We start from the raw sequence: 15,827 nt of genomic DNA on the forward strand, positions 1-15,827 counted from the left end.
GCTTTTCACACTGTGCTCTGGTCCTTCCCTTTCTTCCTCTGACCCTGGACACTGCAGCACGAGGAACAGGTGTGACTCAGCTGGGGACGCCCAGGGCCAGCCCAGCAAGTGGCGAGAGCTTCAGCTCCTCCTTCGCTCACCCACAGCCGCGCACCTGCCTGATCTCCTCCACACCCCTTCCCCCCGCAGGTGCTAGGGACGCAGCCAGTGCCTGGCAGGACAGAGGGCCACAGGAATGGGGAAAACAAGGGATGTTCGGGACCCTCATAAATGTCTGTGTGAGATGCTAAACCGTGTCCCCATTTGTATCTAAACACACCCACATAAAGATTATGAACCTCGGGGTTTTAAATGAACGCTTAAAAAAACACCCCAATTTCAATTTGCCACCCAAAGCAGAAAATGAATTCATACCCTTATCCATCAAACATCCATTGGGCACCTGCGCACCAGGTACCTTTTGATGCTCGGTGCCTTCGTGAAAAAAATGGCTAAGGAGTTTTTAACTAGAACCTCTCCAAAACGCAGGCAGAGATGACAAGTGGGCTGCATGACAGACATAGAACTTGAGAGAAAACAGCATTTTAAATACCATGGAGACTGTCTGGAAATTTGCAATCCCGGCAACGACAGTGCAGCCCCCCGCTGAGGTGCCTGGGGCTGCTCCCTCCGGGTTTCTCAGAAGGCTGCCCGTCCTTTCCGCGCCTCCTGCATCCCGCCACAGCGCCCGGGCAGCAGGTTCTCCTCCCCAGAGGTCCAGCGCAGCCCCCTCTCTCTGCATGAGCAGGAGGAGGGGGACCCACGTGCTCGTGCACAGAAGCTGGTCTATCTCCCACTGAGGACGCGCTGGACCGTGGCTCCCTCCACCGGAACCAGAAGCTCACTTTGGCCCTTAAAGACACCGCGTCACCCCAACCGTCACCCCAACCGAAAACACTTTGCTATTCTTCATGGCAGCTGTCATTCACCCCACCTTTCCCCGAAAGTAACTTCCATTGGACTCGATGAGAGTTGCTGCCATTGTGGTGTCCCCAGATGCCCTTCACCCCATCAGCTGCTAACCAGGAGGGCGGGGGGGGGGGGTGGTGAGTCTTGAAAAGTCACAGGACCTCTGACCCCGGGTTACCTCCTTTATCAAAGGGCAGCAGTGGCTCCTTCCCCCCGGGTCTAGGACGCTCTGCACATTCAAGGACTACTGGCTGTGTCTTTCTCCAACTGTCTTCCAGTCTACCATCAGGCCTGTCAGTATCTCAATCTCGGGCGTGCCTGGGCCTCGGTTTTAGTGATTGTTCCATTCTGTTGTTTACTATTTATAAAGTGATCTAAATATTGGTTTTTCTTTCTTTCCCTGCAAACAGTAGAGCTCTAGGTTTCTTCGAAGAGATAAGAAAGGCACACAGAAGAGGGGAGGGAAGAAGGTTTCCTTCCAGTTAAAGTAATATCATAACCACACTGCAGAAAATGCATAAAAGAGAGAAAGGAAATTTATCCACATTCACATCCCCCAGCACGGCCTCGGACACCATCTTGGTGTGTACCTCCTTCCAATCTTTTTTCCTACAAATAAGTGCTTTTCTCAGTGTCGTTCCCAGACTCTTGAGCCCTCATTTCAGTGGCTATAAGATATCTGATTGGAGTACTTAGTACATTTCAGACACTTAGGTTACTTCCAATTTACTATGTTATTGTGAAAGGGGCTGAACAGACCATCTCTTTTTTTAAAGATTTATTTATTTATTTTAGAGAGAGAAGGCACGAGCAGGGGCAGGGGCAGAGGGAGAGGAAGAGAGAGAGAATCACGAGCAGACTCCCTGCTGAGCACAGAGCCCAACACAGGGCTCAATTCCAGGACCCTGAGATCGTGACCTGAGCTGAAACCAAGAGTCAGTCGCTCAACCAACTGAGCCACCCAGGTGCCCCCTGAGCTGATGATCTTTATGCCACATTCTGTCCATATCTTTAATTGCTCGTTTAGGAAAGCTTCCAAGAAATAGGTTCACTGGGTCAAAAGCTACAAATATCTTCATGGCTCTTGACATGAATTGTCATGGTTTCCCAGATGGGTCTTTAGAGGACCTGGTTGGCCACCAGCAAAAAGATACAGGTGCCTTCATGGGGCAGTGACACTGTCCACAGGCATCATGGGGTGGGGACAGGGGTACCTGCTGGGTTTTCTCTGCAGAGAGCTCTTATGGAACATTCTGGTCTCTGCACATCAGCACATGCACTCTCAGGGGTTTTTCAACTCCCCCTTGTTGAGTGGGAGCTCCACAGTACACACAAGAATAAGCTCCAAAGTGGAATCAGATACTCCCTCCCTCCTGTCCCAACAGCTACTTAATATGACGGGCGACGGAAGATCAGGTTCCTTTTCTTTCGGTTTTAAGTGTCCAAGGTCTTGAGACAAAGATCAATTTACCCGAGAGAGGCATTTTCCAGCCACGTTCCTGGTCACGAAGGGAGTTGCTGGCGGAAGGGGGGTGGGGATACTCAAAGGTCATACCTTGTTTATCCCTCATTTACTTCTGCAAGGGGGAGGTCTAGGGTAAAGTCACAAGTATGCAAATGCCGTTTTTCTACACTTCCCCTGCATTTCATCACCAAAACTTTGAGAAACTGCTGCTTGGGAAAGAGAAGGTCCCACTGGGAGGCAGTGCCTCGGGGAGTCGGGTCATCTCCCAAGGTTCCGGGGTCCCTCTGGGGCTCAGGAGCCTTCTCAGATCAACTCCAGATTGGGGCATTCAACCACATCCTTGAGCTGTGCAGTATCAATGGCACTCACAAAGGTCCCACTCCAGGGGCTGCTGTGACCAGACACTTGGCTTTTATTAAAAAAAAAAAAAAAAATAGAGTCAGGCCTCACTAGCCTGAAAGAGGCCGCCTCTGTCTGTCTACTGAGTCTGACACATGACACAGGACAGCTGGTCCCCCCAGCATTCTCTCCAAAGTCAATCACACTCAAGCCAGAGAGACCCCCTGGAACAGTCACGCATACCTACGTGATACACGTAGCCCCACTGGGTCGGACGGCTGCATGTTCTGAAGAAGTCCCCGACGCACCACAACGAAAATGGGATCATATCCCAAGCTACTATAACTCAGCCACATTCAGCTCTACTCAAATGGCCAAACGGGATTTTTTTAATTTTTAGAAGTTAGTAAGGGGCGCCTGGGTGGTGCGGTTGGTTAAGCATCCGACTCTTGGTTTCGGCTCAGGTCGTGATCTCAGGGTCCTCGAATCGAGCCCCACGTCAGGCCCCATGCTCAGCGGGGAGTCCGCTTGAGCTTCTCTCTCTCCCTCTGTCCCTCCCCCCGTTCACACTTTCTCTTTCTCTCTCTCAAATGCATGAATAAATCTTAAAAAGAAATAACAGAAGTTTAAATAATGAAAAAGTGTATTTTGCCTGTGGTACTTAACGTGTATTGGTTTTATTTTTTGGATATTCTACTCAGTTGTACGTCATACACTGCTGTCTGTGCTATACATCTACTCCGACCTGTTACTGCACGGCATCGCGGACATGAAATCACACGTAGGCAAACTATCCCTCAGGGACAAGCTGGGAGACTATCCGAGATCATTTTCACCGTGTAGTGCTGACTTCTGAAAGTCATGATTAAGACGTGACTCCATGTAAGGTTTCCCCTCCCTCGGTGCTTTTAGGTCTGTAAGGTAGTGGCGGACAATCAGTCTCAGATCACAACAGGAAACCAGGCCTCCCAGGCCGGCCAGTGCCGCTGAGGAGTGGGGGGTGGGGAGAAGGCCCCTGGCTTTATAACCTGCCTACCAAGGACAGGTGGGCTGGGCATGAAAACTTGCCCTGGCACTGCGCCCGAGCTGGCTGTCCAAACAGGTCCCACGTTAGAGAAGAAATCAGCGCTGTCCGAGTGCAATTTCCGGACATCGCACCCCTGACCTCCTCAGCACCTTGGGCAGTGGCCCTGGGACCGTCACCTCCGGCTAGGAGATGCGTCCTCTTTTACTGCCCATCTCCCGACCTACGCCTTACAGATTCCCTTTCCTATGTGAGCCATGGCCTGAAAAAGCCTGGGAAGGAGGGGACTAGGTGATCTTCAATATCCTTTCCTTCTGAGCACCAGCCACCCCACCCCCAGCACACCCAGAGTTACAAACAGACGGTACAGGGGCAAGAGAGGACAGTACCTGGGGGGTTCTCCAACTGGGTCTCTAACAGAGACCTCTGCACCAGTATCACCTGAGAGAGCTTGTCAACAATGCGGCTTCTTGGCCCTTCCACCCAGGAAGCATAAGCACACCACGTCATGTCAGATGAAACGAGTACTGGGGAAGAGGGAACGAACACATGCACAGAATGTTCTGGCAAGTTTACAGATTGAAATCGGATGGGAGGAACCAGAAGTATTAATACTATGTCCACTTATTTTCTCAAGACTACAACAACCAGTATCCAAACACGGAGATTCTCCTTTCAAATTCAACCCGCCGCCAAAGCATGAGCCCACAGCACCTATCTCCCCCCACATCTTTCTCTTGTGGGGGTGCCCGCAGACCATGCGATGTGCTTAAGTTCCCAACACCAAATGCATCGAGAGCTGTATTAATAGCACGAGTCAGTTTCACACTGAATTTACCAAAACACCTCAGCACTCAGATTAGCCCAAGTCATCCATCTACTTGCAGTGCTCCGTAATGCTGACTTTCCTTGGCCATAGTAGGTGGCTTTGGTGACGGTGGTGGCCGAGATGCCTACATGAAAACCACCCCGTTCCAAAGCAGCATCGAGCAGCAACAGCGGCTACTCTTTGCAGACAGCTCCCTTTGGAGATTTTTGGAGTTACAGCCGAGGTTCGCTTGAAAGAGGAAGTCAAAATAGGGGGTGGGCACTCACGCTGGCGGGGTACGTTTTCCTTCCGGCTCCGAGTTTTCTCAGCGTCCTCGCCTGTGAGATGGGGACAACATGACCCGCCTCGCACAGACCCTGTGACCGTCAGAAATAAAATATGCAGATATACGTTGTCCATGCTCAACAGGGAAAGCTGTTACCATTTCAGGGGAGACCAAAACCCACCACGTGATGCTCATGGGAGCCCTATGATCCGGGAGGCTTTTGCCTGAGCCCTAACCTCTCTCCTGCCCCACTTCCATCAGCCCGCTGCTCTGTCCTGTCTGGTGTCAAGGGACTCCCCACTGCTATCCTATCCCCAAAGCCAGCCAGAGAGCTTCTCTGGTTCCTGGGTGACAAGAATGGACCTGGGGGGCAGGGGGCTGGGCCTGGGTTAGCCCAAAGAAACAAAGCCTTCCTCTTCTCAAGTTGCACAGCTCCTTAGAGACTTGTGTGGGTGGCAGTGGGACACACACCCTGTACCCCCCACACAGACCCATCACAGGGCCTAGCACACAGTAGGTGCTCGCCTAATTCTAGTCACCGTATAGCAGGATGCATCTGGTAATGCATCTGCATTACCAGCTGAACACTGACACCGAAGGCCTGCTCAGCAAGGACTGGAAAACGTCACTCGGCTTTCATTCACAAGCCCGTGTGATCTTAGACACACAGCCTGGCCGCTGGGGCCTCCGGGGTTCAGAGCAATACACGAAACCGGAGTTCAGGAGAGCAGAGCAGACATTTTAGGATGTTACTGACCGAGTTTCACTTCCACATCGTCTTCTGCATTCAACTTCCACTCTGGATTTGAGCAAAGCTGGGGCCGCGCAGAGACAGGCAGGAAAAGCCTCCGATAGCGGCAGGGTCCTCTCCCTGAGGCCGGGTGGGTAGCGGCCTTGAACTCTAGAGCACCTCTCAGCCGTCAGGCCCCGAGCCAGGCGCAGTCAGACGCCTTCTGACGCAAGAGCACAACAGGCTGCAAAGCAGGCACTGAGATGCCAGAGGAGGGTGTGCGACCTCCGAGCCGCGCCACGAATGAACCAGGCGAGCCGACACGCGGCTGGCCCCAGCTGCCCAGCTCTGCACCCTGCCAGCCTCCCCGAGCAAAGGAGACCCCCAGAGGGGCCAGCCACAGTGTCTGGTTTTACGTAAAGCCACCGCAGCAGGGTGATGTTATCTTCCAGAAACATCCGCCTCCCGTCAAGTTCAGACCTTGTATCTCTGCCAAACGGACAGCCCTGGCCCGACACTTGCACTGGACACACCAGTCCTCGCTCACCTGTGATGAGGGCCTGCAAGAGGGGGACCTTTGGGGAGTGTTCCCGCCAGGGACTAGCTAGCAGCTTACATGCACATGGCCTCACTGAGTCCTTCAAAGTACCCGGAGAGGCGGGCGTGGTCAGCCCCACTTCCGCTGTGACAGTCCCGGCTCAGCAAGGTGAGGGACTGGCCCAAGGTCACACCACGGCTGAGTGGCAGGGCTGGGGCTCCGGGAGCTCCTCGGGGTGGCAGTGTCTGCTGAGTGGGCATTGGGTTTAAATTCCAAAGAGCTCCAAGTGGCCAGACAGAGCCAGTCCCAGGGGCTCCTTGAAGCAGATGAGCAAAGACGTGTGCTGCCCAAGCCTCCTTCCATCCTTGAGTCCTGCACATAAATGCACCCCACTGTACTCCCCACATCTCACTATGTGGGGGAGGGGGGGCAAGCGGGCCATCAGCCTCTGAGGGCATGTGAACTCGATGCTGTCGCTTTCCCTGCCTTGGGCCTTCTTTTTCACTGTGGATTTAAGTGCTTAGTCCTTTGCTGAAGGAAGGCCACAGCACTGATACCACTGAGCTGGGACAGGGCACCCAGCCAGCACCAGTCCCTGGGCTGGGGCTGCCTTGCACCGAAGACCGCCCCAAGACACTCACAGGCAGACACCGTGGAGCCATGTGGAAAGGCCCGGCTAAGACCCAGGTTCCAGGCCTGATTGGGCCTCTTGGGCAAGATGCTTCCCCTTCTGGGTCCCAGTTCCCTCATCTGTTAAGTTGAGAGTCCTGGACGCCTAACCCCTGACACTCTGAGCATGAGCTTCCTGCTCGATCCTTCCAGCCCAAACCACGTGTGAAGACCTGTTGCACTCACACTGCCTCCCTTCCCGCCTCAACTGCTCCGAGGGTACAGGCCTTGTGGTAGATAATGGGGGCTCTCTTCTTGCCACCCCTTTGTGTTCTCACTGGACTCTGCTCTAGGCCTCCATCTTTTTAATCGTGTGTCATGGGCAAGGCTGCCTCTTCCACTAACTGAACTATCAGCTGCCTTCAGACCCTCGGGTGTCGTATTCAGATTCACATCCATGTCAGTCCAGGTCCTGAACGAATGACGGGAGTGGGGGCCTCCATGCTCTCCCTACTTAAAGTGTGGTCCACGGACCAGAGCTTCCTATGGGAAAGCGTAAAGAATGCAGAATCTCAGCACACCCCCAGCCTCTGACTCAGAATCTGCAAAGGAACCCCAACTGATCTGGGGGCACACTCCAGTCTGGGGAGCACTGTTCCAAGGTGCTCCCCGGCTCTGACTTGCCCCCACCCCACATCCCTTGCTCTGACCACCTAGAAGCCTTCCAACTTATGGACCTTAGCAGGACTCACTAAAAAGCAGCCCGTCATTAACCAAAAGAGATTTGTCTTAGGAACCTTCTAGAAGAAACAGGATCTGAAATGTACAGGCCCTAGGGTGATTCCTGCCCTGTGTTACCCGCTGGCTCCCCATCCCCACCCCCCAAGTCTCAAGGAAGCTCAAGCAGCTCTCGAAAATGTTGAGGTCCCTTACCCTTGGTTTTGTGGATTTGGCTACCGTCACCCTCTCCACCCGCCAGCCCCTATAAATGGATGATTGCCCAGCTGCCAATGTCCCCCAACAGAGACAAGCAGACCGGCGGGCCACCTGTCCCTCAGGAGCCCTGTGTCCATGCTCAGAAAATGCTCCTCCCTCATTCTCTACTCTTGACATTTATTCAACTTGCAAAGAAAAGAAACTTTTCCAAAACACATTTCTCGTTTTTTAATAAACCCTGCAATTCCTCTAATGGTTTCAGATCATCTTAAATATTTATTAAAATCATTCTCAGCCACACTTCTTTAAACAAATCTCGTTGACTTCGATTATTTATATATTTACGAACATGATGTCTCCTTTCCTCGGAGCAGATGGCAGCTAGTAAGTCTTTGGAAAGGAGAAAAAAAAAATCAATGGGACGGAACGTAAACTCAGTGACTCCCCGATTTACTCTTCTTGACAAGCTCTGGTACAATTATCTTCCCATTTAGTGGAAGCGCCATATGACGGCCAGTCCAACCAAACCAACGACTGGTTTGGGAAAGCATGGCGCCCTGAACTGGAATCTAGCCTGGAACTGCCAGCCCAGGGCTCAATTCCCAGGGGGAACTGGAGCCCTGTTCATAGAGGGACAGGACAATGGGGCAGGGGTGGGGATGGAAAGAGCCGTGGGGACGGGGAGACAGGAACCCACACTGGCACAGCACCTCCTCTGCGCCATGCACGGTGCTGGGAGGTGCTGCACGTGACATCAGAGCTGATCTTCACAACACCTCTCACGTTCGAGCTGAAGAAGGCCCAGAGAGAGAGGACAAAGCTTGTCCAAGGTCACAGAGCTAGTAAGCAGCAGGACCAGGAGGCGAACCCAGGCAGGCCGGGCCCTAAGGCCATAGCCACACTGCCGCTACAAGTGGACCAGGACAACAGGAAAGATGTAAGTGCCCTTAACCTCATGTGTTCTGGGCTACAAAGTTACTATCTTTCTTTCAACCTGGCGAGGCCCGTCACCCCTCTCCAGACCATCAGAAACTTCATTCCCAAGCACCAGGAACTCTGCCTATCTGAGAATCTGAGGGACTCAGGTGTTGGCGTTAAAGCTGGAGGGGTCCATGCAAAGGTGATGAGAACACAGGAAGTGAGTGCCGTGAGCACACCAAGAGTTAACTTTAGGAGAGAGTGAAGAAAAGAAGACCTTTGCCCTCAGCAATGGATGAAAAAACGCCATCTGAACACGGCCTTTATCCAGCGGGCCAGACAGGGAAGGTGAAAGAGAATGCCATCAGCCAGTCCCCTCTCACCTCAGTGTACTTCTCTGGAGAAACTCCAAGCCCAGTGAAAACAGAGACATGGGTCTAGACTTCGAGAAGCTCCAGCTGAGGAAGCAGATGGTGATCGCCATTTAGCAGGGGTCTCGGCTACGGGCGTCACACTGCCGCGTGAGCAGAACAACCCCACGCTGCACGGTCCCATTTTACAGATGAGAACACTGAGGCTCTGACGCTTGCTGAGCGGCCGATGGGCAGTAAGGGGCAAAAGTGAGCATGTGGACCTGGGTCTTGCCCTCTTACTCAGGAACCTGTGACACAGACCGGCTGGAGCAGAGATGATTTTGCCTGTTGGCGGATGAGGAAAAGGGGGTCCCAGGCGTGCAGCGACCTCCCGAAGGCTGCCTGACCAGCGCGGAGCTAACGTGGACCCATCTGAAATCTGATTTGTCACTGACACGACACTGCCTCCACAGCGCTCCCTGCAAGACGGTTTCCCTGAAGACGGCCAAGTCCCAGGCTGCCGGAGCCATGGGACCGGGGTCTCCTCAAACAAGGAGGTGACAGCAATGCTCAAATTGAGGCCGCGTGACACTGGCGTCCCTCAAGAGTCCTTCCTGTCACGGTGTCTGGATCCTGAAGTAAGAGCTGTCAGAGGCTGGGATTCCAGAATGAGGGATCAAAATGCACTTGGGAGGAACTGTCAAAGAACAATTTCAAGGTCACCTATGGGCCAGTGCCCCGACCTTGAGGTGGAGACCGAATGTACCTTCGTAAAGAGCAAAGGGGGGGACCATCTCTCTTTTGTTCGGCTGTCACAGAATGTGTACCGTGTATCCAAGCACATGCCAGCCTGCCAGGTGCCAGGGGAAACACAAAGGCCATTCAGAAGGGAGCAGAGCTCACAGAAAAAAGGGAGAGCGCACTGTGGATGGAAGATGGGCAAGGATCCTGAATCAGCCGCTTCCTGGCTGAGGGTATGGGGCCAAGTCCTGCACCCTCGCTAAGTCCTGCAAAATAAGAATAAAACCTCTCCTTGATGGTAACCGTGACCACTCCACATCTTAAAACTGAATCTGCACGTATCAAACGTCAGCAGGCTGCCTCTTAGAATAGTAGCAGCACCCGGGCTCACCTCCTGCCCTCCGGATGTGAAGAATGTCACAGCTAAGATCCAAAGAGAGGTGCACAGAAACCTTTGGGAGCTGAGAAAGAAGGGCCGGCTGTCAGAGAAAGCAAAATTACCTGAAAATCTCCCAAAGTGAAGTGCAGAAACCCATACCAGGCCTTTATCTGAAGGCCATTTCCAAGTCCCCCTGTGCCTTAACCCACCCTGGTCTCCTTCAGCACACACACTGCTCCTCCCCATGCCAAAAGTCTGGCAAGATCTGGAAAATGCAAATTCCAACACGCCTCCCCAGGAAGAAAACTCAGGCCAGCTGACCACTCCCGCATGCCCTACGAAGGAAGAAAACCACCTCTCCCCGGTTCCCTCCATGTTTACCAGGAACCCCCAAGTCTGGGAAAACAGCCCAGCTGTTAGCCCTGGCAACCCTCCGCAGACAGTCATCTGGCGGTGGCAATCAACATGATGCTTCCTTTTCATTTCCACAGAATGCAATCTTTCAAGAATAGGAGAGGCTCAAAGTCAGAGTTTAAGCTCCTTTTCACAAGGAATCAATATTTTCACAAGATAATCCTTCTCTGGGGAGGGGATGGATTACACAGATCCCAGGTGGCAAAATGTGGCTCTCCCCGGATTGTGGGATGGATGGTCCTGGGCAAGGAAGCCAAAATGTAGACCCACCCCCACTCACTTCTCAAGATTCACGATCCAGCTCTTCATTTCACAGATATCTACCCACAGCCTCCCAGGTGCCCAGGGACCCCTTCTAGGCAGCGAGGATACAGAAATTAAAGGGGAGGCGATTGACAATGACACTTCCCATTACTGCGCCCCCTCCAGGCCAGGAAGTCCACACTCACTTTCTCTAGGCCCTACTCAAAGCACCCATTTTACAGACAGCCGTCTAAGACTCAGAGAGGGTAAGCGATTCGTCCAAGGTCACACAGCTAGTAAGGTGGCAGGGCCAGGAATTAAGCATAGGTGCAAAGTCCACGTGATACTCCCCAGCGGGGCCTCCTTCCCGCTCAACTCCTCCCCCATCGGCTCCATTTCTTGCAGCAGGGTGGGGATCAAAGCCGCCACCCCTCCCCCCCCGCACCAGGCTCCAACCAGGGAAGTCCCCGGTTCCTCTTTCCTCCCACTCTTAGGACGGGACACACAGGTTCGCTACCCACTGTGTGTGAACACAGCCCCAGGAAAGCCCTGCAGGCTGCAAGGGCATCCACCCGATTGCACTGAACTTCCATTAAAAAAAAAAAAAAAAAGATGATGAAAAGATAAAGGGCAAAGAGGAAGTGCTCTTTAAACATAGGCGTGTGGTTACCCCAGGAGGAAGTCTTAAGGCCAATGGAGATTTTGTTCACCCCCTCTAGTTCCTCTATTCGAAGCGGCTGGCCTTCCAGCCCCCAATGCAAGTTGGCCGGGGGCTGCACTGCGCGGGGGCTAGACCCTGCGCCCTCACCTGGCGCGCAGGAGGGGTCGGGGTGGGGGGCGGCCACCCCGAGCGCTCCCTCCCTCCCGGCGTGGGGCCCCGCCGCCCGCTCCCCGCAGCTGGGTGGACCCGGGCGGCGGCCCCGCGGCATGTGCGCCCCCCCCCGCCCCGCCGCCGCCCCCCGCCCGCGCCGCGTCCTCCGGTGCCCCCCGTGCCGCCCCCGCCCCTGCGGCGCCCCCTCTCCCACCGCCGCTCGCCCGGCCCGCACCCCCAGTCCCCCACCCGTCGCGCGCCCCGCACCCGCACCCGCACCCGCGCCGGGCGCTCGCGGCTCCGGGGGCGCGCGTGCGAGCGGGGCGGCCCGGGCGGCGGCGCGGCGGGGCCCCAGGCACGTACCTGGCGGCCGGGCAAGCGGCGAGGGGAGCGCGGCCGCGGGCGCTGGAGCGCAGGAGCCTCGGAGCCTCGGGTGCCGCCGCCGCCGCCGTTTCCGGGTTGGCCGGTCTCACGTCACCGCCACAGGTTCGCGAGCGGCCCCCGCCGCGGCGGCAGCAGCAGCAGCGGCGGCCCCGGCGAGTGCCAGGCGAGAAATAACTATAAAAGGAAGAGACGCCTCGAGGAGGAAGAGGAAACGCTGTTTACCTTCGAGAAGGCGAACCGCCGGCGCTCGCACAAAAGGAGGACGCTCGCCGACGCCGCCTCCCCCCGCGCCCCGTCCCCGCCGCATCGCGGGGCCCGGCGTCAGCGCGCGCGGCGCCCCGGGACCGCCCCGCGCCGGCCCCCACCCCAAAACCCGCGGCGGGGGCCGGGGGCCTGGGGGGCCGCGGCGGGGTGACCTTGGGCGAGTCACGGCGGGCGAGTGAGCCGCTGCATGGGCGCAGTGTCGGGGCGGGGGGGCTCGACGTCCCCCTGGGCCAGACCAGGAAACCCCCGCCCCAGGAGGTGCAGGGCTGGCCCAAGGTCACAGGCTGTCGGACCTGTCTACAGCTTCACCCGTCCTGCCCTGGGTCCGCTTCCCCCTCCCCTGTGCTCCGGAATGATGCCAAGCCCGCCCGGCCCCCCTCGCCACGGGGTCGGTGACAGCGACAGCGACAGCGCGGACATTCAGAACATTCGGGCCGTCAACAGATACTTATTGATGGCCTACTAAGTGCCAGGACTATTCTAGGCCCTGGGGACACAGCTGGGAACCCAAACAAAATTCTAGCCTGGGAGGCAGGGGGACAGTCAGTAAGCAAGTATCTGCTGTGTCTGGCGGTGCTAAGTGCTGTGAGGAAAAATAAATCAGGGCCAGGGGAGAGAGAGTGGGGGTACGGGTGCCATCATGAGTGGCTCTCCAAGGACTCTGAGTACAGAAAGCTCCTCTCTGTAATAACAGCATCGGGCATTATGGAGACCTCATCTTTCCTCTTGTCTATAATGACAAAGAATACATTTTTCTCCCTGTAACAACACAACATGCCTGGGGAACTGATCTGACGTTCTTCCCTCTGCCTTGATCTCCCGCCCACCCCAAGCCCATCCTATCGCTGTCTTGAAATTCAGCCACATTTCTCAGGAATCTAGACAAAGTTCTTTAAAGTGTCTTTCCACTGACCTCTAGCAGGACGTCAAGAGTTACATCAAAAACCTTCAGTGTCTTTCCACCCTCCACCTCTAGCTATCCTGGAGGAGTTGGGGGCTGGGATGTGTCCAAATCATATCAAGGGCTGGGTTATCTGATTATAACCCGCCAGTTTCTTTTACAAAGATGTCTAAACCCTTTCTCTTACCCAGGCCCAAGGCTAGGAGCTGGGGGCCCCGGGAAGATCCAATTCCAACAGGACTTGCAAGGGGCTCCAGGCCCTGTATCTGCAGGAAAGCGGCCCAGGTGGCAGCTCACAGAGGAGACAGAGGGGGAAGGGTGTCTATTCAACTTGGAAGGGAAGGAGCCCCAGAGAGGGCAGAAGATCATAAAACTCTTCCTAGAAGTTCTGAGAGGCATTTAGCTAAAGTGAAAAAGAAGCATCTGGAAGCTTGCCTGAGCGTCAGTGCCCTCATCTCTCAAGAGAGGAAGTGAGGCCCACCTCACCTAGGTGGAGAGGAGGTGACCCAGCTGGGTCTTGAACTAGGAACTTGAGTAGCAAAGGGGTTGGAATCAGAGCTGAACTGAGTCCGTTTCTTTCTTGGCCACTTACAACGTGGGCATTAATAATTCCAAACAGTTCTGAAGTTCTAACCAGTTGCTGAACGCTGTGCCCATCTAATTTCATTCTCAGAAGAGCCCCAGGAGGCAGGTTCTTCATGCTCAGTGTTATGCAAGATACCAGAGCCCAGACAGAGAGAGATGGAATTTGCCCAAGGTCAGACTAATTAGCTAGCTAGCGGTGGAGCTGGGCATGAACCCAGGTTGTCTGGCTCCAAAGCCCAGCTCTTCACGCCGGGCCTCAGTTTGCTCACTTATTAAATGGGATTGACAATAACTGCTTCATTAGGTTGTGTTGGGCGTGGGAAATGAAACAACACGTGTAGAACCTAGCCCATTAGTCAGACCCAGGAGAGTGCTCCCAGCATTGTAATTATCATCACAATAATTGTAAAAGGCATAAGGGTAAAGACCTTTCTGGCATGCTTGGGAACTGCAAACGGTTTGGAGTGAATGTAACATAGAGTGTAAATGTAGGGGGTTGGCAAGCAGGGAAGAATCAGTGAAGGTGTGTGTGCAGGGGCTGGATCACACTTACCCTGCACTCCACTGAACTCAGAGATGTCTGAGATGAAGAGTCCAACCCGTGTGTATGAATCTCCACTCACTGGGTACAGGGAGGCTAAGAGAATGATTCGGGCCTCTGATCTTGCTCATCCAACCAGGTCCTGATAGATGTGACAAATTCAAGCAAATGGAACCTGGGGATAGTGCCTGGGAACACCTATGGCAGTTCACCCCTGCAGTGGCCTGCTCTGTCCACCTGGGGTATCAACCCAGGCAGTGACAGATAGGGCTGTGTGGGCTGCTGCATCAGAACACCAGAGCCTGGGGGGCTTACACAACAAACATTTATTTCTGATGGTTCTGGAGGCTGAGACATCCAAGATCAAGGCCCCTGCAGAGTTGGTGCCTGGTAAGGGAGGGCCCCCTCTCGGGTTCATAGTCCTCATCCAGTGTGTCCTCACCTGATGGAAGAAGGGAGAGAGCCCTCTGGGGTCTCTGTCGAAAGGGCGCTCATCCCATTTACGAAGGCTTCACCCTCAGGACCTAATCACTTCCGAAGGCCCCACCTCCCAGCACCATCCCATTGGGGATTGGGTTTCAACACATGTATCTGGGGGGTGGGAGGCAGGAAACACAAACATTCGGTCCATCATATTTGGTGTCCCGAAAAGAGCATTGATTTGGGGGTCAGGAAGTCTTGCCTGGAATTTCCAGCTGTACAGTCGTTTAACTTCTGACTCCTTTAATTTCTTCATCTGTAAAATGGGAATAATACCGTTATCTTCTGTTGTTGAGAAGAGTCTATGAGAGGATGAATGTTTAATGCTTTCTAGGCTGTAAAACAGCCTGCACATTTTAGTTGCAGTCTCAGAATCCTATTCTCCCATAGCACATGCCGTCCACACATCTTTCAAGGGAAGTAGCCAGCTCTTTCCCTCGTATCTGCAAAAGCCCTTCAAAAATATGTCTTTCTCCGTGAGCATTGGCTTTTTCGCTGGAGTGAACGCTATTACGTGTGGAAGGCAACAGAAGGCGCAGGTTAGGGGACACGGGCACTCTGTGTCCTGCTGGTTAGTGTTTTGTCATTAAGTAGGTGCCGCATGCCATGGGGGGAAAGCAAACCCAGTGATGTTTTAGTTCCCTGCTGTCAGGGTCCCGGCAGCTCTGGCCATTCAGAACACAACGGACTTAAGGGAGACCCACCACCTGAACGCACTAGGGGCTTCTGTCCTGGAAATGTGAAAGGGCCCCGTGGAAGGGGGCTGGCAGGTGGCTCGGGCAGCCCCTTTATCTTGGGGGATTCCGCTCAGGAAGGCAGACAGGGCTCTGGCCCCCGGGCTGGAGCAGGGATCTTCACCCACACAGCCCCGGAGCCCAAGCTTCAAAAGCTGATGACTGATGGTTTCCAGGGCCTGGGACAACGGGTGGTAATTGCTTAATGGACACCAAGTTTCCTTTTGGGGTGATGAAAATTCTGGAACTAGATCGAGGTGGTGGTTGAACAACATAGTGAATGTATTAAATGCCACTAAATGCTCACTTTAAAATGGTTAGCTATAGGTTATGAGATTTTCACCTGAATTTTTAAAAAGGCAGGCAGGCAGGCAGGCAGGTAGGCAGGCAGGCAGG

General features: G+C 54.3%; 1 protein-coding gene across 3 annotated transcripts in view; it reads right to left on the reverse strand.

Annotated features, from left to right (window-relative positions):
- The window catches only part of CYRIB (CYFIP related Rac1 interactor B), a 140,713-nt gene extending 128,470 nt beyond the window's left edge, over positions 1–12,243 (reverse strand). For 2 of the 3 annotated variants that reach the window (XM_040625997.1, XM_040625996.1), the window contains exon 1: positions 12,149–12,243. In XM_040625997.1, coding sequence (XP_040481931.1) covers positions 12,149–12,233 — 85 coding nt within the window. In that variant the 5' untranslated portion in view covers positions 12,234–12,243. Of the gene's footprint in view, positions 1–11,905; positions 12,089–12,148 lie in introns of those variants that run through there. The other variant, XM_040625999.1, reaches the window with a different exon arrangement.
- Positions 12,244–15,827: the final 3,584 nt, after the last annotated feature.

The sequence above is a fragment of the Ursus maritimus genome, unplaced genomic scaffold, assembly GCF_017311325.1.
Source record: "Ursus maritimus isolate PB19 unplaced genomic scaffold, ASM1731132v1 scaffold_9, whole genome shotgun sequence".
Lineage (NCBI taxonomy): Eukaryota > Metazoa > Chordata > Mammalia > Carnivora > Ursidae > Ursus > Ursus maritimus.